The sequence below is a fragment of the Hippopotamus amphibius genome, chromosome 2, assembly GCF_030028045.1.
Source record: "Hippopotamus amphibius kiboko isolate mHipAmp2 chromosome 2, mHipAmp2.hap2, whole genome shotgun sequence".
Taxonomy (NCBI): Eukaryota; Metazoa; Chordata; class Mammalia; order Artiodactyla; family Hippopotamidae; genus Hippopotamus; species Hippopotamus amphibius.
The window spans coordinates 208,743,868-208,770,129 of record NC_080187.1 but is presented as its reverse complement, the minus strand read 5'-3'; the positions used below and the strand labels follow the sequence as shown (position 1 = coordinate 208,770,129).

The window sequence follows — 26,262 nt, the reverse complement described above, 5'->3', positions numbered from 1 at the left end:
TTGGAAAAGAAGTAAAACTGTCACTCTTTGCAGATGACATGATATTATATATAGAAAAGCCTAAAGACTCTACCAGAAAACTGCTAGCACTAATTGATGAGTTTAGTAAAGTAGCAGGATACAAAATTAATGCACAGAAATCTCTTGCATTCTGATACACTAACAACAGAAGAGCAGAAAGAGAAATTAAGGAAACTCTCCCATTCACCACTGCAACAAAAAGAATAAAATACCTAGGAATAAACCTGCCTAAGGAGGCAAAAGATCTGTATGCAGAAAACTTTAAGACACTGATGAAAGAAATCAAAGATGACACAAACAGATGGAGGGACATACCATGTTCCTGGATTGGAAGAATCAACATCGTGAAAATGACTGTACTACCCAAAGCAATTTACAGATTCAATGCAATCCCGATCAAATTACCAATGGCATTTTTCACAGAACTAGAGCAAGAAATCTTATGATTTGTATGGAAACGCAAAAGACCCCGAATAGCCAAAGCAATCTTGAGAAGGAAAAATGGAGTTGGTGGAATCAGGCTTCCTGACTTCAAACTATATACTACAAGGCCATAGTGATCAAGACAGTATGATACTGGCACAAAAATAGAAAGGAAGACCAAGGGAATAGAATAGAGAACTCAGAAGTAAGCCCAAACACATATGGGCACCTTCTCTTTGACAAAGGAGGCACGAATATACAATGGAAAAAAGACAGCCTCTTCAATAAGTGGTGCTGGGAAAATTGGACAGCAGCATGTAAAAGAATGAAATTAGAACACTTCCTAACACCATACACAAAAATAAACTCCAAATGGATTAAAGACCTACATGTAAGGCCAGACACTATAAAACTCCCAGAGGAAAACATAAGCAGAACACTCTATGGCATACATCAAAGCAAGATCCTTTTTGACCCACCTCCTAGAATCATGGAAATAAAATCAAGAATAAACAAATGGGACCTCATGAAACTTAAAAGCTTCTGCACAGCAAAAGAAACCATAAACAAGACTAGAAGGCAACCCTCAGAATGGGAAAAAATAGTTGCCTACGAAACAACGGACAAAGGATTAACCTCCAAAATATACAAGCAGCTCATGCAGCTTAAAACCAAAAAAGCAAATAACCCAATCCACAAATGGGCAGAAGACCTAAATAGACATTTCTCCAAAGAAGACATACAGATGGCCAACAAACACATGAAAAGATGCTCAACATCACTAATCATCAGAGAAATGCAAGTCCAAGCCACAATGAGGTATCACCTCACACCAGTCAGAATGGCCATCATCACAAAATCTGGAAACAACCAATGTTGGAGAGGGTGTGGAGAAAAGGGAACTCTCCTGCACTGTTGGTGGGACTGTAAGTTGGTACAGCCACTATGGAAAACAATTTGGAGGTTCCTTAAAAAACTACAAATAGAACTACCATATGATCCAGTAATCCCACTCCTGGGCATATACCCAAAGACAAGCATAATCCCAAAAGAAACTTGTACCATAATGTTTATTGCAGCACTCTTTACAATAGCCAGGACATGGAAGCAACCTAAATGCCCATCAACAAATGAATGGATACAGAAGATGTGGCATATATATACAATGGAATATTACTCAGCTATAAAAAGGGATGAGATGGAGCTATATGTAATGAGGTGGATAGACCTGGAGTCTGTCACACAGAGTGAAGTAAGTCAGAAAGAGAAAGACAAATATTGTATGCTAACTCACATATACGGAATCTAAAAATGGTGCTGATGAACTCAGTGAGAAGAATAAGGACGCAGATGCAGAGAATGGACTGGAGAACTCCAGGTTTGTGAGGGGGCGGGGGGTGAAGGGGGAGCTGAGATGAAGCGAGAGAGTAGCACAGAAATATATATACTACCAACTGTAAAATAGATAGCCAGTGGGAAGTTGTTGTATAACAAAGGGAGTTCAACTCGAGGATGGAAGATGCCTTAGAGGACTGGGAGGGGGAGAATGGGGGGGACTTGAGGGAGGGTGGGGGGGGAGTTGAGGGAGGGAGGGAATACGGGGATATGTGTATAAAAACAGATGATTGAACTTGGTGTACCCCCCCAAAATAAATAAATAAATAAAATTAAAAAAAAAAAGGAAAAACATGACTCTTGTCTGAAGCACCTCTGTACTGGAGTTTAAGTGTGGAGGAAAAACCCTGGTCTGTTCTTTTTTTTTTTTTAAAGGCATTTCCTTTATAAATTTATTCATTTATTTATTTTATTGGCTGTGTTGGGTCTCTTTTGCTGTGTGCGGGCTTTCTTTTAGTTGCGGTGAGTGGGGGCTACTCTTCGTTGTGGTGTGTAGGCTCCTCATTGCCATGGGTTCTCTTGTTGCGGAGCACAGGCTCTGGGCATGTGGGCTTCAGTAGTTGCAGCACATGGGCTCAATAGTTGTGGCTCACAGGCTCTAAAGTGCAGGCTCTATAGTTGTGGCGCATGGGCTGTTGCTCCGCGGCATGTGGGATCTTCTTGGAGTAGGGATTGAACCTGTGTCTCCTGCATTGGCAGGTGGATTCTTAACCACTGCGCCACCTAGGAAGCCCACTCTGGTCTGTTCTTCATGAGAATAGTTAAGGAGTCGTGATGATATAAAAAGCAGAGGATTCTAAAAGGGCAGTGGCTCTAAGATGGCATGCACACTCCATCCCTCCACTTACCACTGTGACCAGGCATTTACCCAGGACCCATATTTGGTTGACACAGTTCAGAATTATCTCTGTTTATAACACAATATCCTAGCGTTTACTTGTCAAAAGCAGGATGATACCAAGGTACATCCCTTAACTCTTCCTGTAAAGGCATGTCTGCTCAGGGTTAGGCTACTCAGAAAATTAACAAAGTATGCAGAAATACTTTAGGTTAGTATGTAATCAAAAATATATGTCATAAACAATAGGGATTAAAAAAAAATGCCAGCAAGATCACTGTGTGGGTAGTACAGCACACTGCTTAAACAAGGATTCTGGAGTCATGTTGCTCTAACTCAATCTATTTTCCAGTTCACTAATTCTCTCTTCTGCTCTGTTCAATATGATAGCAAATAGTGAGTTTTTCATTTTTATCTAGTAGTTTTGTTTGGGACTTTCTCAAATCAACTGTCACTTTAAAAAGTTTTAATCTAAAGCCTGCTTGCAACAACAGTTGTTGTTCCTGCTGGTTCTTCATGTTGCTCTTTTTCCTCATATGCCTAGTTTTCTTTGACTGCTTGCTAGTTTGTTCTTAAAAAATTTTTTTGGAGAGGTTCTCTGAGGCCTAAAGTGGATGTACCCACCTTAAATAATATTCTCAGCATGAAACTCTTTTTCTAACTCAGGTCACATATACAAATTTCCAGGGTGCAAATTTGTGCCAGAGTCAGCCTACGGCCACAACTTTTCCCCCTTTTTTTCTCCTGTTGCTCTGCTTGGCCTTCAGAAACCTTCTCTTTTGTTCCCTGGGATGGGGGACGAAGAGCAGCTTTAGCTCTGGTTTGCTTTTATACTGGCGGGGGGTGGGGGGGGGTGTTCTTCAGGCTTCCAGCATAATGTGGGGATGATCTCCTCCAAGACCCTGTGCTTTAAGGGAGCCCCCATTATCATTCACAGCTGTAGTACAGGCAAATGTCCTCAGGAATAAGCAGCTTTGGTGCTCTGACATTCTGCTTTCCCCTCTGTTATAAGTTCCCATCTGAAAACTGTCCTGGGAGTTCCCTGTTGTCTTTTTAGCTCTTCAGTGAGTTTGAGATGGTTTTTAAAGTATTTTAATTAGCATTTTTCAACAGAAGAGTTGGTCCAAATAACCTAATGTGCTACTACTACCAGAAACTAGAGGCTGGTGTCCTAATTAAATCAGGCCACTACTTGGCCAGCTCTGAGATTCTGGGCTAAAGTTACATCACCTTTGGTTTCCTCATTTGTAAAATGAAAACAATAATAACAATATGTATACTTAACAGAGTTGTCTGAAGATTAAACAAATCCATGTAATATGCTCAATTCAGTACATGCCACATGGGGATGCTCAGTAAATGTTGGCCTCCTTCCAATCATCACCACCACTACGATCACTGCGTGAGCATGCCCAACTGAGTTAGATCATGTAATCTGTATAGGTTTAATCTGGGTAAAGATAATTTCTAAGAACAGCAATAGTCCAAGTAGAAAAAATGTTCAGGAGATAAGAATAATTAGATTGACTTTCTGATCCCAAAGGACAAGTATTTGCATAAGATTTCTTAATTTTAAAACTTCAGGTATTTATAACAACAATGTCAAACTTTTACATTTGATTTTAAAAAATTATAACAGGACTTCCCTGGTGGTCCAGTGGTTGGGACTCCGAGACGAAGTGAGAGAGTAGCATAGACATATATATATACTACCAATTGTAAAATAGACAGCCAGTGGGAAGTTGCTGTATAACAAAGGATGTTCAACTCGAGGATGGATGATGCCTTGGAGGTCTGGGACGGGGAGGGTAGGGGGGAGTCGAGGGAGGGAGGGAATACGGGGATATGTGTATAAAAACAGATGATTGAACTTGGTGTACCCCCCAAAAAATAATAAATAAATAAAATGAAAAAAAAAACACTTCAGGTATTTATAACAACAATGTGAAACCTTTACATTTGATTTTAAAAAATTATAACAGGACTTCCCTGGTGGTCCAGTGGTTGGGACTCCATGCTCCCACTGCAGGGGGTGCGGGTTTGATCCCTGGTTGGGGAACTAAGATCCTGCATGCTGCGTGATACAGCCACAAAACAAATTATAATACATCACAATGACTGAATAGTGGGTTAAAGTTTCAGGAACTTCTATCTTTAAAACAGAGTAAAAGTGCTAGTAATTAGAATTTCCAAGAAATGACTTAATTTAATATAAGCCACCAAAGCCTTCTGGACCCCTTTTGTAATCCTTCTGGAAGAAATCCTTCTAAAATATAGTTGAAAATATTTCTTACTTTGGATTAAAATGTCCATTAAATCTAATTACCTGCCCCTAAGATATAATGTGTCCTTGAACGTGCCACTTCATTTTTTGGGTCTCAGTATCCTCATTGGTTAATGAGGGTGGGGCCAGATGATTTTCCAAGTCTCCTACAACTGCCACTGTTTAACATGCCCCTAAATTGTTACCGTTTTTTTGTTTGTTTGTTTGCTTTAATGACTTACCATCTTAGAATAGCCTCCCTATCTTTATCCTAATCACCATTTTCTTACACCTTACATTTCAGATTATAGGAGAATAAAGTAAGACTGTTCATGTATGGAGGGCTACTTCTTTGATTCATTTTCTTTTCAGTATTTGAGCAGTCCAGTTGGTGGTATCTGAGCCATCTGGGGGTCTTCTATACATCATCACACAAGTAAGATACTTATTAATACAAAAAGTTAAATGCTCTGCTTATCATCAGTGAACATGTCATTTTTGGAATACAGCTTTCATGAACTGCTTCACTCATTTAGCACCATGTGAAACACTGGATACAGAGAGATGCTCCGTGAAAACCCTGATCTAGATTTGGAAAGACACAGTCTGAACAGAGTGAGAAGCGCAGCAGTTAACAGGTTAGTCTCTGGAGGCCGGTTACGCAGGTCTGACTCCTGACTCTGCCACTACTAACTGTATGAACCCGGGGACGTCACTTAACTGCTCCATCCCTTGGTGCCTTCATCTGTGAAAGGACAATAACATTACCTACCTCACAGGGTTGCTGTGAGGGTTTAAAGAGTTAACATATGCAAAGGTTTCAAAGAGTGACTGCCACGTGGTCCTAATTAAGTGCTGGCTATTATTACCAGTTTTATCATCACTGTAGAGAAACAGGTACGAATATAAAGTGAGAGAAATGGATATAAAATGAGGGCATTGCATAGGATGACCTCTAATCGTGTACTCTCACAATCTAGTGCTTGTCCTCTACCCTGTACCTCCCCGCCCCAACCCATCACACCACCCTCTGTCTCTGTTTTTGCTCACCCTCCCACAGTGATCTCTCTCTTTTATAAGTATCCTTTTCACATACTGTCTGAATCATCAAATTCGTACATTATATGCCTCATTCTCTAACAGTACGCTTGGTACAACTTATGTCACACATGATGTGGTCCATACAATGCCATGCTTCCAATTATGCCCATGTCTTATGTGGATTACAGAGTGGTGCCACCGTACCTGGCTAATTGCATGGAAGGCACTCAGTAAATACGGGTTGATTAACTGAAAATACTTGGTTTCAGAAGCAGCTTTCACTGGCATAGACCAGAAGCTGGCAAACTTTTTCCATAAAGGGCCAGATAGTAAATATTTTTCACTTTGTGGGCCATATGGTCTCTGCTATAACTGTCACAACTACTCCACTCTGCCACTGACGTGCTAGAGCAGCCACAGAGAACACACAAATAAATGGGCATGGCCATGTTCCAACAAAACTTTCTTTTTTAATTTAATTTTTTACTTTGAAATACTTATTAACTAACAAGAAGTTGAAAAACATATATACAGGGAGGTTTTGTGCACCCTTCACCCAGTTCCCCCAGTGGTAATACTATAATACAATATCATGATACCTCAGGCAGGGGTTAATACCTGTAACAGAATAATAAATGTTACTTCCACCTTCCCCTACTCCCAACCTCTGATCTCACACCAGTTAGGTAAGTCATGGCCAATGAGAGCCTGCTGAATTGAGCGAAGCTTGCTATCAGGCTATCACACTCTTTGCTGCCTAGGTATCTTACACTTTGTACAGCTTGAACTATATAAAGTTGATGACTAGAACTTACCCAAGAAGCAAAGCAATTTTAGCTCTGTCAATCTGAGCTAACGTTTCATAATTTTAATCCTCACATTTTCAATTAAGAGATGGATGCATCACATTCACCCATAAACAAAAAGGAAAAAAAAAGTAATTTTTTTAATGTACACCTGGGAAAGACAACTGTAATCTGGATTTGTACATTCAAAAGTATTGAAATTTAATTATTAGAGCAATTTAAAGCTACTAAGAACATCTTGGTGAGTGGAAAATTTGTTTCATTAATTATTTGTTTTAAATCGCAGTGTTACATATGTTTTCAAAGACTGAAATCATGGCATTTGGCATAATTTTGTTAATTATAAAGGTGGCTCACCAATTTCAGATAACCTGGCAGAGCCAAGAGGGTAATTAAATTTTATAAAAATAGATATGATGACTTCAGAGATTAAAGTTTTGTCACATTACCTAGAAAAATGAGAAAAAAATGAGTTTTCTTTAAAAACAATGCAAGGCAAAAATTAACTGTTCTGGTATCTCAATTAAAAAAATGCTTTGTATTGTTCTGAGAATAAGACCCAGGGTTCCATCCATATTAACATCTTGCTACCAAGATAATATATGAATAAAGAATACTGAGAATGAGATCCAGGATTCTACCCATACTTTAATTCATATAAAGACTACTGGAAGTGAAATGGACTACCTGAATAAATCTAGAACCCTCATCAAAAAACTAAACTTAACATGTTAAAGCAAAACTTTGCTCCAAAAATACTAAATAAATTTCTGCTTGTCTCCTCCCAGCCCCCTACTCTTGAAGTGACTATGGAAACCAATAAATAAAAGCAATTTCATGGACACAAACAACTTCCCTTACTTAAAAGAAAGGAAAAAGAAAAAGGTCAAAGCCAAGTCCACATTGGTATTTGAAACAGTTCTATGCTTCTTTTTATTCCAGGTAAATTTATTTCAGAAGGATCAAGTAAGTTGTCTTATAATAGGCACAAACCCAAGTAAACAGAATATAGATATACAAGTTTGACAGAGAATTGTAGGCTAAATCCTTACATTCAGAGATCTATACGTAATAATTTAATTTTTAATTAATAATTTAATTTTGATATGGTGTCAAAGCGTGCTCATTCCTGGAAAAAAACAGCTGATCTTACTGACTGCCATTTTGGTATACTTTAGAGTTAATTAAATAAGCAATGAGGCAAAGTAGCCAATGTGCTATAAGATGCAATTTTTCTGTAGGATCACACTTAAAAATGATTTTATGCTCAAACCAACCAGTTAAGTCAACGAAGTCAGAGAATTTGGTAGCTCCTGTATAAACTCTAACATCTTTTAGGAAGATTTAAAAATCCAATCATGACTGGATTGACTTTGTAATTTATGATCTGTTAGGCTAAAGCCGTGGAATTAATTCAAGAATTATACATTACCAAGTACATAAAGATGTTGGTTTTAAATGTTATTTTTGCATAAGTTTACTTACCGCCATATAAGCATTTGTTCCAACATACGTCTTGGCTATAGAATTCACCAGCTATGAGACAAAACAGTCTGTTAGAACAATATAAAGATAATGTGGAAATAAAATGGGCAATTATTCCTCATTTAATCTACAATCATCATTTCTATAAATCAACTAAAAATTATGTAAAAGGGAACAAATTTATCTACAAAGGCATTAAAAATGATTAAATCTCTTTTCTTTTGAATGTGATTTCCAATTTAAACAAGCACAACATTATAGTTTACAGCAGATAACCTTAAACAATTCACTTAAGCAGGATGCTTGTCGCTTTAGTACCCCAAACCCGCCTGATATAAAAAGTCAATTTGAAGTAGAATTTGAACACACTCATTTTTTAGTCAGATGGCTCAAGATGTGAACGAAGCCCCATGCATTACCAGAATGAAACGAACGCTAAATACACTGGCGGGATAACAGACTTTGACAACTCATAATACAACGATGACCTTCGCTTTGGTCTTCGTGTTTGGCTGGGAGTAAAGGTGGCTGCAATTCAAATCAACATCACAGCACGCTCATGGGTCACTATCACCGGGGTTCTCAGGGGAGGCCCAAAATGGAAATTAATTAAAATTTGTGCTGCACATTGTAATGGCCCTCCACCATTGTTGCTCCCAATATTAATTTTTATTGTGGGCCAGTTGGACTCCCCAGGCACAGCTCCCACTCTGCCCTCCCTTTTGTCTGGCCAAAACGCTTTCATATCAAAGCTGCATATCAATGAAGTTTGCTATTCGTAAGTAGTAATTACAATATCAGCAGTTTTTACTGTCATTAAACAATGAACAATCATATTCTGATGAAGGAAACTCGCTCAGAGATTAAAAATGAATAACACAATCCCAGCCGACAAGAAGACGCAGAGTTCTGTTTGTCTGGCAGCTAGGTGATTTTTCAGTCCAGAGAGTAGAATGAAAATAGAAAGTGGATGTTACCAAAAAGAGAGCAAATCAGGAGGAAAAAGAGACCTACCTGAGTGCTAACTCCAAAATCACACAGCTTGACCTGTCCTCTTGTGTTTACTAGCATATTGGAGGGCTTCACATCTAAAAAGAGACCAGAAAAATTCATGTAACCAATTTCACATCTACAGTGCTTGCTCCAAAAAAAGCACACACGCATACCATATTGCAGAAATGACATCATCTGTTCAACCTAGAATTCTAATCACAAATTTAATGCAAAGCATTTTATCTGGAGGCAAAATGTAAGGTCCTAACTCCCTCACTTCCAACCATTTCTAGTTTCTGTAGAAGCAAGGATTTATCTACTTCAGGTGAAAGTCAAATAAAATCTTGGCTTCCAACAACCCAATATCCTACTCCAGCTTTCAGGAAAATTAGATAAGAAAATGTAACCTTCTTGAAAGAATTGGTACAGAAAGGCTTAGTTCTGCTCTCAATGTGAAACTGCTCCTCTCACCTAAGGAGCGGTAAGGCCAAAGGGAAGCCAGCAAGGAAAAAAATCATTCATGTTTGCTGGTAACAGGTTATATCTGGTTGAAACAATGAGAACATGAATGTAGTACCGCTATCTCCTGGTTTTACGTGTAAATGCTACTTCAGATAATCCTCAGAAATTGATCTAAAAGATGTGTATATGTATGTGTGCGTGCATGCACTTATCCGTCTGTTTCATTTATCCTTCTCTTCCCTTACATCATTTTGACTGTTGTTAGAGTTAACAAAAGAACTGACATAGCTTTTGCCAAGGCAGTCCGCTAAATAATGACACAAAGGGTTTCTGTGAAGCATCGTCAGTGACAACAAAGGGCCTTTTCAGGAATTCAAGGAGCCTACAAAAACCATCCAAGCAGGATAAGAGCACACCACTTTTGATGGTACAGAACAGCACCTGCTCAGTGCTTCCTCTTCAGTGACAAAAGTTGTCTGGAACAAACAACTTGTTATATGTAATGCAGCATACAACCTTAATTACCCCAAGACTGAACAAGACTCATAATTTTTATGTAACATCTAAAAAAAATCTGTGGGTTAATCTCACTCTGCCCCTCCACCCTGCAAAAGGGTACCCCAAAAAAGTATCTTGCCAGAAGCAAGTACTTAACTCAAACTTCAAGTGCAAACTCAGTAGCCAACAATTATTGAACCCTACCTACCTTATGACAGGCAACATGACAGGCATTTTCTCATACATGTGCTCATTTAGTATTGCCTGACTGACACTAGAACGTAAACTTCATGAAGGCAGGGACTTTGTCTCTTTTATTGACTACTATATCCCAGTCCCTGAAGAGCGCCAGGCATATAGTATGTGCTTAATACGTATCTGTTGAACAGGTGAGAATAAATGAATGGAAACCATGAACAGAGTATTATTTTGTTAATGATTCTGTTTCAGTGATAAGGGGTTACCTGTCTCTGTAGCATGCCCTTTCAGATAAGACACACTATATACTTCCTTTAGGGCGGCTTTCTCTTTGAATACAGGTCACTATGCCCAGGCAGGTGTAAGCTTTTTTAACCAACTGGTCTCTCTGCCTCCAGTTTTCCCCAATTTCAATATAAACCTTAAATATACTTTCATTCAATCACTTCTCTCCATGAGAAGGAAGTAAAATATTCCCTGACCTCCCCTGCCAACCTCAATATGAACTCCTCAGAACAGGGTTGTGCTTTTAAATGTGCCTCAGTAGTTTGCACACAAAAAATATACATCACAGACAGCCACAATAGACGATAAATATTTGCTGAACTGACAGAAATGTTAGGCTTTACAAAGCCTGGTTTTATTTTCCAAATCTAATTCTCATTATAGGCCCTGCATTTTGAGTATTTTTCTTTTGGACAATCTGTTCTTTTATATACTGATACCCCTAAACCATTCTTAAGCCATACATCAGATGGAGATAGTTAATGAACAAATATTCTGAGTTCCTGGAAGAAGGAGCTGCCTAGAAATCATAAGGTATGCTAAAATTAACAAATCCTTAGCTTTAATCAGATACACGTTTGACTTCAGTGGATCAACAGAGAGAGAGAATAAAATAACAACAAAAATTTTCCAGATTATATTCTAAAAGGCAAGGTGTAAATAAGAACTTCACGGCATTTTCAGCTCTTCATCATCTATTCTTACTTACATGTAAGCCTACTGCATGACTTTGCATATTCACCTTTCAGCCTAGCTTTTAAGAATACTTAGTGTATGAAAGCAGTAGACATATAGCCATCCTCAAAACAACCTCTGTATTCCAACTAGACTGTTTTAGTCATTGTCTTAAAAGAAAGAAACAAATTCAAACCACCCCATTACTAAGCCTTTGTTCATGCTGTCTGTGTCCCTGAGCCCAAACCCCTTGGGTTTAGAAACCTTCCTCGATATTTTTTGACTGAATCCTGCCCATCCTTCAACTCAAGTATCCCACCTCCCTGTTACCATACCTACTAGGGCCATCAAAATCACTGCTTCCTTTGAACTGCTAAAGCATTTACTATCTATACCATTTGGAACTGAGCATGTGACCCTTTTTTTACCAGTAATTACTTACCACATTTACTGTTACAGGTATCACCAAGTAATAAGTTCACAGGGTAGGAATATGCTTTGTACGTTTTTGTACGTATCCCGTTTAGGCATAGTACCTTGCTCACTGGTTGATGGCCTTCTAAACAATATACTAAATTTGCTAATATAAATGTTCCTCTCCCCAGCAACATCATTTGAACAATAAAAGACCCCTTTAAACAAAATCAGTGGATTCAGGCTAGGAGACAAAAGACTTGGATTTTAGTCTTTGAGGCCCTGCCACAAATTTGGCATGTGACTTTGGACTAGGCATGTGACATTTTAGTTTTCCCCTGTGCAGGGAGATAATTTTTTTATCATTCTTAAAAAATCGTGGGGATTAGATAAGATAATGAATGTAAAATAGCTTTTAAACTGTCAAACACTATATAGTATTATTAATATCCACTGGCAATCAACCAAGCTACAAAAAGTGTTATATTTTGTTATGTTCAGGATTTCTGTTGCTACTGCAGTAAATTTAGGCTGTATCTGGGTAAAATACTAGTTAAAAGAAAATAATTTCAAAAGTCCAGCAAGTAGAATGATAAAACCAGTTCAGTGTTTACGAGGAGGCATATTTGCCAGACTATATGTACTTACTCTCTGACAGGGCCACTGAACTGATCTCCCTATTCTTACACTTGCCCTACTAGAGTCTGTCTTGAATATAGCAGCTAAAGTGCCCCCGCCCCTTCCTTTTTTTAGTTTTACTTCTCAGGTTTTTTGTTGTTGTTGTTGTTTTTTAATTTATTATTTTTTGGGGGGTACATCAAGTTCAATCATCTGTTTTTATACACATATCCCTGCAATCCCTCCCTCCCTCGACTTCCCCCCGCCCAACCTCCCTGTCCCAGTCCTCTAAGGCATCATCCATCCTCGAGTTGAACTCCCTTTGTTATACAACAACTTCCCACTGGCTATCTATTTTACAGTTGGTAGTATATATATGTCTGTGCTACTCTCTCGCTTTGTCTCAGCTTCCCCTTCACCCCCCGCCCCCTCCCATACCTTGAGTTCTCCAGTCCATTCTCTGTATCTGCATCCTTGTTCTTGTCACTGAGTTCATCAGCACCATTTTTAGATTCCGTATATGTGAGTTAGCATACAATATTTGTCTTTCTCTTTCTGACTTACTTCACTCTGTGTGACAGACTCCAGGTCTATCCACCTCATTACATATAGCTCCATCTCATCCCTTTTTATAGCTGAGTAATATTCCATTGTATATATATGCCACATCTTCTGTATCCATTCATTTGTTGATGGGCATTTAGGTTGCTTCCATGTCCTGGCTATTGTAAAGAGTGCTGCAATAAACATTATGGTACAAGTTTCTTTTGGGATTATGCTTGTCTTTGGGTATATGCCCAGGAGTGGGATTACTGGATCATATGGTAGTTCTATTTGTAGTTTTTTAAGGAACCTCCAAATTGTTTTCCATAGTGGCTGTACCAACTTACAGTCCCACCAACAGTGCAGGAGAGTTCCCTTTTCTCCACACCCTCTCCAACATTGGTTGTTTCCAGATTTTGTGATGATGGCCATTCTGACTGGTGTGAGGTGATACCTCATTGTGGCTTGGACTTGCATTTCTCTGATGATTAGTGATGTTGAGCATCTTTTCATGTGTTTGTTGGCCATCTGTATGTCTTCTTTGGAGAAATGTCTATTTAGGTCTTCTGCCCATTTGTGGATTGGGTTATTTGCTTTTTTGGTTTTAAGCTGCATGAGCTGCTTGTATATTTTGGAGGTTAATCCTTTGTCCGTTGTTTCGTAGGCAACTATTTTTTCCCATTCTGAGGGTTGCCTTCTAGTCTTGTTTATGGTTTCTTTTGCTGTGCAGAAGCTTTTAAGTTTCATGAGGTCCCATTTGTTTATTCTTGATTTTATTTCCATGATTCTAGGAGGTGGGTCAAAAAGGATCTTGCTTTGATGTATGCCATAGAGTGTTCTGCTTATGTTTTCCTCTGGGAGTTTTATAGTGTCTGGCCTTACATGTAGGTCTTTAATCCATTTGGAGTTTATTTTTGTGTATGGTGTTAGGAAGTGTTCTAATTTCATTCTTTTACATGCTGCTGTCCAATTTTCCCAGCACCACTTATTGAAGAGGCTGTCTTTTTTCCATTGTATATTCGTGCCTCCTTTGTCAAAGAGAAGGTGCCCATATGTGTTTGGGCTTACTTCTGAGTTCTCTATTCTATTCCCTTGGTCTTCCTTTCTATTTTTGTGCCAGTACCATACTGTCTTGATCACTATGGCCTTGTAGTATATAGTTTGAAGTCAGGAAGCCTGATTCCACCAACTCCATTTTTCCTTCTCAAGATTGCTTTGGCTATTCGGGGTCTTTTGCGTTTCCATACAAATCATAAGATTTCTTGCTCTAGTTCTGTGAAAAATGCCGTTGGTAATTTGATCGGGATTGCATTGAATCTGTAAATTGCTTTGGGTAGTACAGTCATTTTCACGATGTTGATTCTTCCAATCCAGGAACATGGTATGTCCCTCCATCTGTTTCTGTCGTCTTTGATTTCTTTCATCAGTGTCTTAAAGTTTTCTGCATACAGATCTTTTGCCTCCTTAGGCAGGTTTATTCCTAGGTATTTTATTCTTTTTGTTGCAGTGGTGAATGGGAGAGTTTCCTTAATTTCTCTTTCTGCTCTTCCATTGTTAGTGTATAGGAATGCAAGAGATTTCTATGCATTAATTTTGTATCCTGCTACTTTACTAAACTCATCAATTAGTGCTAGCAGTTTTCTGGTAGAGTCTTTAGGCTTTTCTATATATAATATCATGTCATCTGCAAAGAGTGACAGTTTTACTTCTTCTTTTCCAATTTGGATTCCTTTTATTTCTTTTTCTTCTCTGATTGCTGTGGCTAAAACTTCCAAAACTATGTTGAATAATAATGGTGAGAGTGGACACCCTTGTCTTGTTCCTGTTCTTAGAGGGAATTCTTTCAGTTTTTCCCCATTGAGTACAATGTTGGCTTTTGGTTTCTCATATATGGCTTTTATTATGTTGAGGCAATTTCCTTCTATGCCCATTTTCTGCAGAGCTTTTATCATAAATGGATGTTGAACTTTGTCAAAAGCTTTTTCTGCATCTGTTGAGATGATCATATGGTTTTTATCCTTCAATGTGTTGATATGATGTATCACATTGATTGATTTGCGTGTATTGAAGAATCCTTGCATTCCAGGGATAAACCCCACTTGATCATGGCGTATGATTTTTTTAATGTGCTGTTGGATTCTGTTAGCTAGTATTTTTGTTGAGGATTTTTGCATCTATATTCATCAGTGATATTGGTCTGTAATTTTCTTTTTTTGTGACATCTTTGCCTGGTTTTGGTATCAGGGTGATGGTGGCCTCGTAGAATGAGTTTGGGAGCATTCCCCCTTCTGCAATATTTTGGAAGAGTTTGAGAAGGATAGGTGTTAGCTCTTCTCTAAATGTTTGATAGAATTCTCCTGTGAATCCATCTGGTCCTGGGCTTTTGTGTGTTGGGAGATTTTTAATCACTGCCTCAATTTCTGTACTTGTGATTGGTCTGTTCATAGTTTCTATTTCTTCCTGGTTCAGTCTTGGAAGATTGTATTTTTCTAAGAATGTATCTATTTCTTCCAGGTTATCCAATTTATTGGCATATAGTTGCCTGCAGTAGTCGCTCATGATCTTTTGTATTTCTGAGGTGTCCGTTGTTACTTCTCCTTTTTCATTTCTAATCCTGTTAATTTGCATCTTCTCCCTTTTTTTCTTGATGAGTCTGGCTAATGGTTTATCAATTTTGTTAATCTTCTCAAAGAACCAGCTTTTAGTTTTATTTATTTTTGCTATTGCTTCCTTCCTTTCTTTTTCATTTATTTCTGCTCTGATCTTTATGATTTCTTTCCTTCTGCTCACTTTGGGGTTTCTTTGTTCTTCTTTTTCTAATTGTTTGAGGTGTAAGGTTAGGCTGTTTATTCGATAATTTTCTTGTTTCTTAAGGTAGGACTGTATTGCTATAAACTTCCCTCTTAGAACTCCTTTTGCTGCGTCCCATAGATTTTGGGTTGTTGTGTTTTCGTTGTCATTTGTTTCTAGATATTTTCTGATTTCCTCTTTGATTTCTTTAGTGATTTCTTGGTTGTTTAATAGTGAATTGTTTAGCCTCCATGTGTTTGTACTTTTTGCAGTTTTTTTCCTGTAATTGATATCTAGTCTCATGGCGTTGTGGTCTGAGAAGATGCTTGATATGATTTCAATTTTCTTGAATTTGCCGAGGTTTGATTTGTGACCCAAGATGTGATCTAACCTGGAAAATGTTCCATGTGCACTTGAGAAGAAAGTGTATTCTGTCATTTTTGGATGGAATGTCCTATAAATATCAATTAAGTCGAGATGGTCGAATGTGTCATTTAAAGCTTGTGTGTCCTTTATTTTCTGTTTGGGTGATCTGTCCATTGGTGTAAGTGGGGTGTTCAAGTCTCCCACTATTATTGTGTTAGTGTTGATGTCCCCTTTTATAGCTGTTAGCATTTGCCTTATGTGTTGAGGTGCTCCTAAGTTGGAGGCATAGATATTTACCATTGTGATATGTTCTTCTTGAATGGATCCCTTGATCATTACGTAGTGTCCTTCCTTGTCTCTTTTAATAGTCTTTACTTTCAAGTCTAATTTGTCTGATATGAGTATTGCTACTCCAGCTTTCTTTTGACTTCCATTTGCATGGAATATCTTTTTCCATCCCTTTACTTTCAGTCTATATGTATCCCTTGGTCTGAAGTGGGGTTCTTGTAGGCAGCGTATAGAAGGGTCTTGTTTTTGTATGCATTCAGCCAGTCTGTGTCTTTTGGTTGGAGCATTTAATCCATTTACATTTAAGGTGATTATTGACGTGTGTTCCAATTAGCATTTTCTTAATTGTTTTGGGTTTGTATTTGTAGGTGTTTTCCTTTTCTTGTGTGTCCTACTTAGAGAAGTTCCTTTAGCACTTGTTGTAAGGCTGGTTTGGTGGTGCTGAATTCTCTTAACTTTTGCTTGTCTGGAAAGCTTTTGATTTCTCCGTCAAATCTGAATGAGATTCTTGCTGGGTAGAGTATTCTTGGCTGTAGGTTTCTCTCTTTCAGGACTTTCAGTATATCCTGCCATTCCCTTCTGGCCTGCAGAGTTTCTGTAGAAAGGTCAGCTGTTATCCTTATGGGTTTTCCCTTATATGTTATTTGTTGCTTTTCTCCTGCTGCTTTTAATATTTTTTCTTTGTGTTTAATTGTTGTTAGTTTGATTAATATGTGCCTTGGTGTATTTCTCTTTGGGTTTATTCTGTATGGGACTCTCTGTGCTTCTTGGACTTGGTTAATTATTTCCTTTCCCATGTTGGGGAAGTTTTCCACTAGAACCTCTTCAAATATTTTCTCAGACCATTTCTGTTTTTCTTCTTCTTCTGGGATGCCTATAATTCAAATGTTGGTACGCTTAATGTTATCACTGAAGTCTCTGAGACTGTCTTCTATTCTTTTTATTCTTTTTTCTTTTTCCTGCCCTGTGGCAGTTATTTCCCCCATTCTATCTTCCAACTCACTTATTCGTTCTTCTGCCTCAGTCATTCTGCTGGTTATAGCATCTAGAGTATTTTTAATTTCGGTTATTTTGTTATCCATTGCTGTTTGTTTTTCTGAGTTCTTATGAACGGTTTCTTGTGCTTTCTCTATTTTGTTATCGAGATTCTGTATCATTTTTACTATCATTACTCTGAATTCTTTTTCAGGCATTTTTCCTATTTCCTCCTCATTTATTTGGTCTTGTGGGGTTTTTTTCTGCTCCTTTTTCTGCATGCTGTTTGTTTCCTCGTGGTTGTCCAAACTTTTGGGGTTGTTTGTCCTGGCGATACAGGTGTTTACAGAAGACTGTCCAAGCCTCGACTAATGTTAATATTTCTGTTTCCTTAGAGTCTCAGCTGTAAGTGTCCTTCTACTCACCTTGGGTTTTTTTGCATTATTCTGTGACCAGCAGAGCTTCCTTTATTGTTCGTCTGTAAGCGTCGGTGTGTGGGGAGGGAGAGGGTACAATAGTGGCTCCTTTCCCCTGGGAGTGGGTGAGCAGTGGCACACTGTTGTTTCAGTTGGGCTTGGAGGTGCCTGTTGCAGACGGACGCTGGTGGCTCAGGTGTAAACAGAAAGTCTCAGAGTTGGGCCTCTCTCGGGTTTTTTTTTTTCTCTGCAGCCTCCCTGCTGCCCGTGTTCCAAGGGGTTTTAATCTAGCCCCGCCCGAGGGCCTGAGGGTACTTGTTATCCCTGAGCGCCTTAGGTGGCCCACAGGGTGTCTCTCCACTGCCTGTTGCAGAGGCGCCAAAAGAGAGAGAGAGGCTATGCGCGCGGCTCCTCCCCTCCGCCCTGTGACCCTGCAGCATCCAGCCGCCATCATGGCCGGGCAGCTCTCAGGAGCAGGCACTCCTCACCACGGACCTCTTCCTTCCTGTCCTCTCGGTCCGTCACCTTACTGGCAACAATGTTTCTTACCCTGAACCAGCTCTCCAGTTCCCACGCTCCCACTCCCGGACCCTCTGTTCAGCTGTGGATTGACGTCTCGGACCGGGAACGCTGAGCTGCGGTGTGGACCCTCCATGTGTTTCTCACTCCCTCCCGTCTGCCACAGCTCCGCCGCTTCACCCTCTTTGAGCTGTCGTAGATGCCTCCCTACCGGTTACGTCGGGATCCTTGAGGTCCTTTCTGGTGTCCGATGCCGTCTGCTGGTGTTCAGCTGGTTCTCTGTGGGAATTAATGCGTCTTTCGGTGCATTCCCAATGCATCTGTGGAGAGGGATGCATTCCACGTCCCTCTACTTCGCCGCCATCTTTTTCTCCTATAGTGCTTGCTTTAAAACCTAAATCAGACCATGGCACTTCTCTGCCTAAAATCTCCCCAAGGGCCTCCCAACTCAATGCAAAATGCAGCCCTCATGAAGGTTTCGAAGGCCTTCTCTGAGCTGCCCCCCTACCACCCTATACTCTCATCTTTCATACTCCCTACTCTTCTCCCTGCCTACTCGGCTTCATCTCGCTGGCTTCTTGCCAGGCATGCTCCTGTTTTTGTGGTTCCATATCACTGGAATACTCTGCTCCTATATGTATATATATATGTATATGGCCTGCTCCTTTACTTTTTTTTTAGGTTTCTGCTCAAATGCTACTCTTTTAAAAGATGCCTTCCTCAACCATCCATTATGAACAGCAATACCGTCCCACCCCAGATATTCCTGTTCCCTCTTCCCTGTTTCAATGCTCCTCTTAACACTTAGCACCATCAACACCCTACACGTGTAGATGTAAATCTGTTCCCTCTCAGTCCTCCCCTCTCAAAGGAAAGCTCCATGAATGCAGAGAACGTGATCTGTTGTGTTCACTCCTATATCTAGAATTGTGCCCGGTATGGACAATGACATCTGTTGAACAAATGGTGATTGAATATTTCCACTAAACAGATGGGCAAACACGTGCACCTGGAGAATGAATTTGGTCTGAGAAGGAGCTCCATCTTTTCCCACTCAATGCCATATACTTCAGAATAAATAGATTCCAGTATTAATGAATACATTTGTGAATGATACTTTTCATTCTGAGAGAATCTATAGGCATTCAAAAGTACTCATTCAACAAATATTTACTGACGCCTTAGCATGTGCCAGATATGATAGCAGGTGCTGTGGAGAGACGCATGAGTAAGACCTTCTTATGCCCTTCTGGAGAGTACAGACCAAGGAACTGCTGGTATATATTCTGACCAAAAATAGGCATATGAGATTTCAGGACAATAACATTGTTTATATATACCCTAAATGGGATTTGTTTCCTATAATAAAAACAATGAGAGTTATAGAACTAAATAGCTCCCAAGCCTGGCTGTGCATTTAAAAACAAAAACAAAAACCTTTTTTTGGTTCCACCTCAGATCTACTGATTCAAAAATTAATCTAAAACAGTCAGGTCTGCAGGTCAGCATGTAGAAAAGACCAACATAACATGCTGTATTTCCCTCTGATTTAACTGCTGGCAAGTTCAGAATATCTGAAGAGTAATTTCATCTGTTTAAATTTACTTTTTAAAATCAATTTTATTCATTAAAAATCGATTTTATTGCATTCATTTTGAATATACAGTTTAATGAGTTTGACAATTGTATACATCCATATAACCACACCACAATCAAGATATGAAACATTTATATCACTCAGTAAGTTCCCTGTGCCCTTTTACAGTCAACTCCACCCTGACCTCTGACAACTACTGATTGGTTTCTGTTACTTTTAGATGATTTTCACCTTTTCTACATACATCCTAAACCCTATAATATGTTGTTATAAGTTTTGCCTTAAAAAGTCTGATGATTAGTGTTTGAATGGTACCTCTCTGTCATTAATACTTAAAGGGGATATTCTGCAGATAGTATGCAGCTGAGTCTACTTTTTCAACCAGTCTGACAAGTTGTGCTTTTCATTGCAGTATTTAGACCATTCACATTTAATGTAATTAGTGATATGGCTGAGTTCAACTCTAAGATCTTACTATTTATCCCATCTGTTCTTTATTCCTTCTTCTTCTTTTATTGCTTTCTTTTGGATTAGCTGGGTTCTTTTTGGCATTCCATTGATGTCTGCTATTGACTTCTAAGCCATAAGTTGGCAAAATTCTTCTGTAACTACTCAATTTTGTCACTGTAATGCAGAAGCAATCATAGGCAATGTGTAAATAAGTTGGCATGGCGGTGTTCCAATAATCTTTGTTTACCAAAAGAGGCAGTGAGCCAAATTTGACCTGTGGGCTAAAATTTCCAGCCCATTTGAAAGTTTTTTGGTTTATTTTTAATGGCTATTCTAGGATTTGCAATATGCTTCTTTAATGTCTCAGAGACTACTTTCAAATAATATTAGGGTTTTAATTGATAACCTAAGAACCTTAGAACAATGTTTCCATTTTCTTCCCTCACATCTTTCCTGCTACTGTTACACACCTTTCCTCTACATATGTCATAAATTCCACAATGCAGTGTCTTTATTTTTGCTTTAATCATTTTTTTAAAAATTAAAAAAAAGAGGCCTTTTATACATCCACATGTATACCATTCCTGGTGTTATTCGTTCCTTTGTGTAGATCAAACAACCTATCTGGTATCATTTTCCTCCTGCCTAAATAACTTTCCTAATATTTTTTATAATAGTGGTCTACTGGCAATAAATTCTCTCTCCTTTGTTTGCCTCTAAAAGTCTTTATTTAGTTGTTATTTTGGAAAAATATATTTACTGGACCTAGAATTCTGGATTTAAAGGGTTTTCCTTTTTTCAACATTTTAGCCATTTCTTTCCATTATCTTCTGGCTTGCATAGCTTCTGATAAGAAGTCCACTGTAATTCCTATTTTTGTTCCTCTCTATTTAATGTATTATGTTTACCCTGAATATTTTAAAGATCTAAAAAATCACTGGCTTTACATTTTTAATTCTGATGTACTTTGGTATGGTTTTGTGTATATCCTGGTTAGAGTCTGTTAGGCCTCTTAGATCTCTGGGTTTATGGGTTTCATCACATTTGGAAAGTGTGGGAGCATTATTTCTTCAAACTATTTTTTATTTCCTTTTCTTTCTCCTTTCCTTCTGAGACTCCAGTAACACATATATCCTAGACTTCTTGATGCTGTCTCAAAGGTCACTGAGGCTGTGCTCATTTTTTTAGTCTCTTTTCTTTACAGTAATTTCAGATAATTTCTATATCTCTAAAATCAAGATCACAAATCATTTCCTCTGTGGTATCTAATCTACTGTTAATTCCATCAAGTAAAATTTTTACTTCAGATATTTTATTTTTCATATCTACAAGTTCTACTTGGTTCTTTTTTTCTGTCTTCCATCTCTCTTCTCATAATGCTCATATTTTCCATGAAATCCTTGAGTATACTCATAATAACTCTTCTAAACCCCTTGTCTGCTAATGGGAGAGTCCCATTTCTATTGACTGATTGTTCTCCTGGTTATGGTCTTTTATCCATTATCAGAAGAAAAAAGTTTTATACATACTGATTTTTATTTAGATGCCAGATATTCTGAATTTTATGTTGTTGAGTGCATTTGTTGTAATCCTTTAAAGAGGGCTAAACTTGATACTGGCAGGTAGTTAACTTACTTACAGGTAGCCAGATCATTTTAAGGCTTATTTTGGAGCTTTTATTTATGGAAAGCCAGAACAATCCATATTCCAGGGCTAGTTTAGCCCCTCTATTAAAACATGACCCTTCTAAAGTCTCTCCAGAATGTTCCAATGTATTCCAAAAGGTCTCTCTACTCTGGCTGGTGAGAATTTTAAAAATTCCCAACCTTGCGTTTTGGGAATTGTTTAGCTTACAGATTTCCATAAATTTTCATTCCCAGACTAACTTTGTAAGATTTCACCCTACAAAAGCAGAAGTTGATATTTGGCCAAAAATTCAAGGAGACTCCCACACAAGTTCTTGAGCTCTTTCTTTGCACAGTTCCTGCCTCTCTAGGACTCCACTCTGTAAATTTTAGCCATTTTGGCCTTCTTGACAGCCAAACTCTGTCTCTTCAGCTCAGTAAGATCTCTGGGCTCTTATTGGTTTCCTCTTCCATATGCTGCAGTCTGGAAATTGTCTCCAGGCAGAAAGCTTGGGTGATTATAGGGCTCCCCTCGTCTGTTTCCCTTCTCTTTAGGATCACTGTCCTGCATCGCTTGTTATATAATACTCAAAAACACATGTTTCATAAATTTTGTCTAGTTTCCTAGTTCTTTTTGGTGGAGGTCAAGTTCCATAGCAGTGATTCCTTCCTGGGTAGAAGTGGAACCATCCCTCTATTTTAAAATTCTTGGTTTTTTGTCTTTTGTTCATTGTTTTTACCTCATATTATAAGCTGCCTCAAATCCTTTTTCGAAATAAACAGGATATAATAATTAAGATTTTATTTAGTTAAGCTAAATCTGAATTCATGTGACAGAATTTGAAGCAAATGGAATCTTTTTAAATGCTGGAATGAGAGGACGTCCTTGGTGGCACAGTGGTTAAGAATCCACCTGCCAATGCAGGGGACACAGGTTTGATCCCAGGAAGATCCCACATGCCATGGAGCAGCTAAGCCTGTAAGCCACAACTACTGAGCCCACATGCCACAACTACTGAAGCCCACATGCCTAGACTCTGTGCTCCGCAACATGAAAAGCCACTGCAATGAGAAGCCCATGTACTACAACAAAGAGTAGCCTGCACTTGCCACAACTAGAAGAAGCCTGTGCACAGCAACAAAGACCCAATGCAGCCAAAAACAAAAACAAAAGTTAGAATGAGGCTAGCTCCTCTGATTTAAGTATCACTTTATCTGCATAAAATATTCCACCTTATACCTGAGTTATCAACAATCCTAGTATATAGCCACTGAGCTTATCACTTCCATGTTTTCATTTAAAACATGGAAATTCTATAATTCTCAAGAATAGCTCCAGGAATACTAAAATTATTTTTGTTGTTATTGTTGGGGTTTGTTTTTTTTTTTCTGGTTTGTTTTCAATTTCATTCCAACCCATAAACAAGAGGACAACAGATTAGGCAAGAAAGATGACTTTTAAGGAGACAGTTATAGCTATGCTTATTTTAGGGCAATCAAGTTATGGATAACAAACAGCAACTGAGAGCATACAACTTTTCATTCAGCTCACTTAAAAAAAAATCATAGCCTTTCTTCTGTAAGCAAAGTGCAGAAAAGATGAGTCATTAAAGTGACTGATTAAAAATGGCAATCATCAGGGTAAGTCATTTTGGTTTAATCAGGCCATTAATTATTAGGGTTTATCAATTACTTTTACTGAAGGCAAGGGAGCTTAAACGAATAGTAGGACATTGATTTTAACTGAGATATTTTCTAAGAGAAAACACAAATGAGGTGTGTAGAATCTGAAATTACATACAGGTCCTTTTCATATCACTAAAAAGAAATAAGCTTCATCTAATGTAAACCATAAACCTTTAGTGAAAAACCAAATTAACTCTAATCCCTTTGCATTGTACATAAAATAACATGTTTCAGTGTTCTCTAACTAGATGTTTGCTGTGTCTTGGCCAAGAGGTCAATATCATTTTGGAGAAAGTGAAACGAAGGTGCAATGTAAAGTGACTCATTTTTAATATCAGGTATTTCCTATCCTCTTTCATTTTAGGAAAAAATTTAGTTATTTTGTACAGATAGGATTTTATAGGAGTCAGTATAGACTTACATTGGCTAGATCCTCTCAGAAAAAGCAGAGATGACATGGCAAGTGTGTGTGCATGCACACGTGGGCACACGTGTGTGAGAGAGTGTGTGTGTGAGTATATGATATATAAGATTAAGGGTGATATCTGAACTTCCTACCTTGACAAAGGTTGTTATGAAAATTAACTGAGACTGTGTGCTTAGCAGTGCCTGTCAAAGAGATGGTGCTCAATGAATTCTCGAATAAATAAAATAAATGGAAGAAAAAAACTTGAATACACTATATATACTGGAAGCTACTGCTTTGTAGAATTGGTAATGACAGTGACTCCTACCTTACAAAGTCAGGATGTGAATCATCTAATACATTACACTAGGCCCAAATTTCATTATATGAGCTCTACTGAAGGCAGGCCTCTTCCAGAAAGGCAAGTCCTGTTCACAGAAGAGTTAACAATTATCCAATTACATGTATCTCCTGTCATAATATTTTCCCACTACTTCAGTGAGATTTCACAGTAAGCTGGGCTTTTTAATGATATGTAACAAAATTTGACTTGCAGCAGTGACAGCCAATATAGATAACAGGTAGTTATGATATAGTTCTTTTTTAATAATTTGAAGTGCTTAGAAGATTATTAGAAAAATATTAGGAAGTTGGAAAAAAACAGAAGAACTTACAAGTAGGATATCAGTGTCATGAAGAAGATAATGGTAGGTGGTTTCTACAGGAGCCTGTAACTAAACAAAATTCCACCCCAAAGTGTCTTTAAAAATTAAATGTAAACTTACCATATAATCTTTGTGGTCATTTTCCTAATATTTACTTTAATAAAGTATGAAATATCAGTTAATTACTGATACTAGTCATATACTACGTATCAAATGGTTATTTCTTCTCAAAACTGATGTGTACTAGGTGACCTGATTCACTGTGATTACAAATACCTAAGGAAAGATACATACCACCCCCAGGTATCTATTCAAGAGAAATGAAAACACAGAACCAAATAAAGACTTGTATAGGAAAGTACTATAACTCATAACAGCCCCAAACTGTATATAATCCAAATTTTCCTCTACTGGTAAATGGATAAACAAAATGTGATATAGCCATTCAACAGAATATTATTCAGCAATGAAAGGAAACAGAAAAACTGTAATAAGGAACAAAGAAGCCTTACGTGTTGAAAAAGAAGTCAATCCAACAAGAAGATGATATAATACTTACAAATATTTATGTACCCAACATAGGAGCACCTATATATATAAAGCAAATGTTAACAGACCTAAAAAAGGAGAAATAAACAGCAATACAGTAACAGTAGGGGACTTTAAATGACATGTTAGATATGATGAACTTAAATATATACAGAACAGTGCAACCAAAAGCAAAAGAATACACATTCTTCTCAAGTACACATTGAACATTCTCCAGGAGAGATCATGTGTTAGGCCACGAAACAAATCTTAATGAATTTAAGAAAATGAAAACCATATCAAGCATCGTTCCCAATCACAATGGTATGAAAATAGAAATCAATTACAAGAAGAAAACTGGAAAATTAGTGGAGGCTAAACAATATGCTACTGAAAAAACAATGGGTCAATAAAGAAATCAAAAGTGGAATAAAAAAAGTCTTGAGACAAACAAAAATGGAAACACAACATATCAAAACTGCAGAAAAGCACCTTTAAGAGGGAAGGATTAATAGTGATAAATGCCTACTTCAAGAAACAAGAAAAATTTCAAAAAAACAACCTAACTTTACACCTCAAAGAACTAGAAAAAGAAGAGTAAACAAAGTCCAAAGTTAATAGAAGGAAGCAAACAACAAAGATCAAAGCAGAAATAAATGAAATAGAAACTAAAAAAACAATAAAAAAAAAGATCAGTGAAATGAGAAGCTGGCTCTTTGAAAGACAGACCAAATTGACAAATCTTTAGCTAGACTCATCAATAAAAAAAGAGAGTGGGCTCATAAAGTCAGAAAAGAAAAAGGAGCTATTATAGCTGACACCACAGAAATACAAAGAATCATAAGAAACTATTATGAACAATTATACACCATCAAATTGGACAACCTAGAAGAAATGGATAAATTCCCAGAAACATACAAACTTCTAAGACTGAATCATGAAGAAATAGAAAATCTAAAGAGACAAATTACTAGTAAGGAGATTGAATCAGTA

The 26,262-nt window shown here is 37.9% G+C and overlaps 1 protein-coding gene across 17 annotated transcripts in view; it reads right to left on the bottom strand.

Moving 5' to 3' along the window:
- Nucleotides 1–26,262, bottom strand: part of MAP2K5 (mitogen-activated protein kinase kinase 5) — a 262,400-nt gene that overhangs the window by 103,501 nt on the left and 132,637 nt on the right. For all 17 annotated transcript variants that reach the window (XM_057723002.1, XM_057723012.1, XM_057723013.1 and 14 more), the window contains 2 exons: nucleotides 9,287–9,360; nucleotides 8,273–8,323 (listed from right to left, as the gene is read on the bottom strand). In XM_057723002.1, the coding sequence (XP_057578985.1) occupies nucleotides 8,273–8,323; nucleotides 9,287–9,360 (125 nt within the window). The remainder of the gene's footprint in view (nucleotides 1–8,272; nucleotides 8,324–9,286; nucleotides 9,361–26,262) is intronic.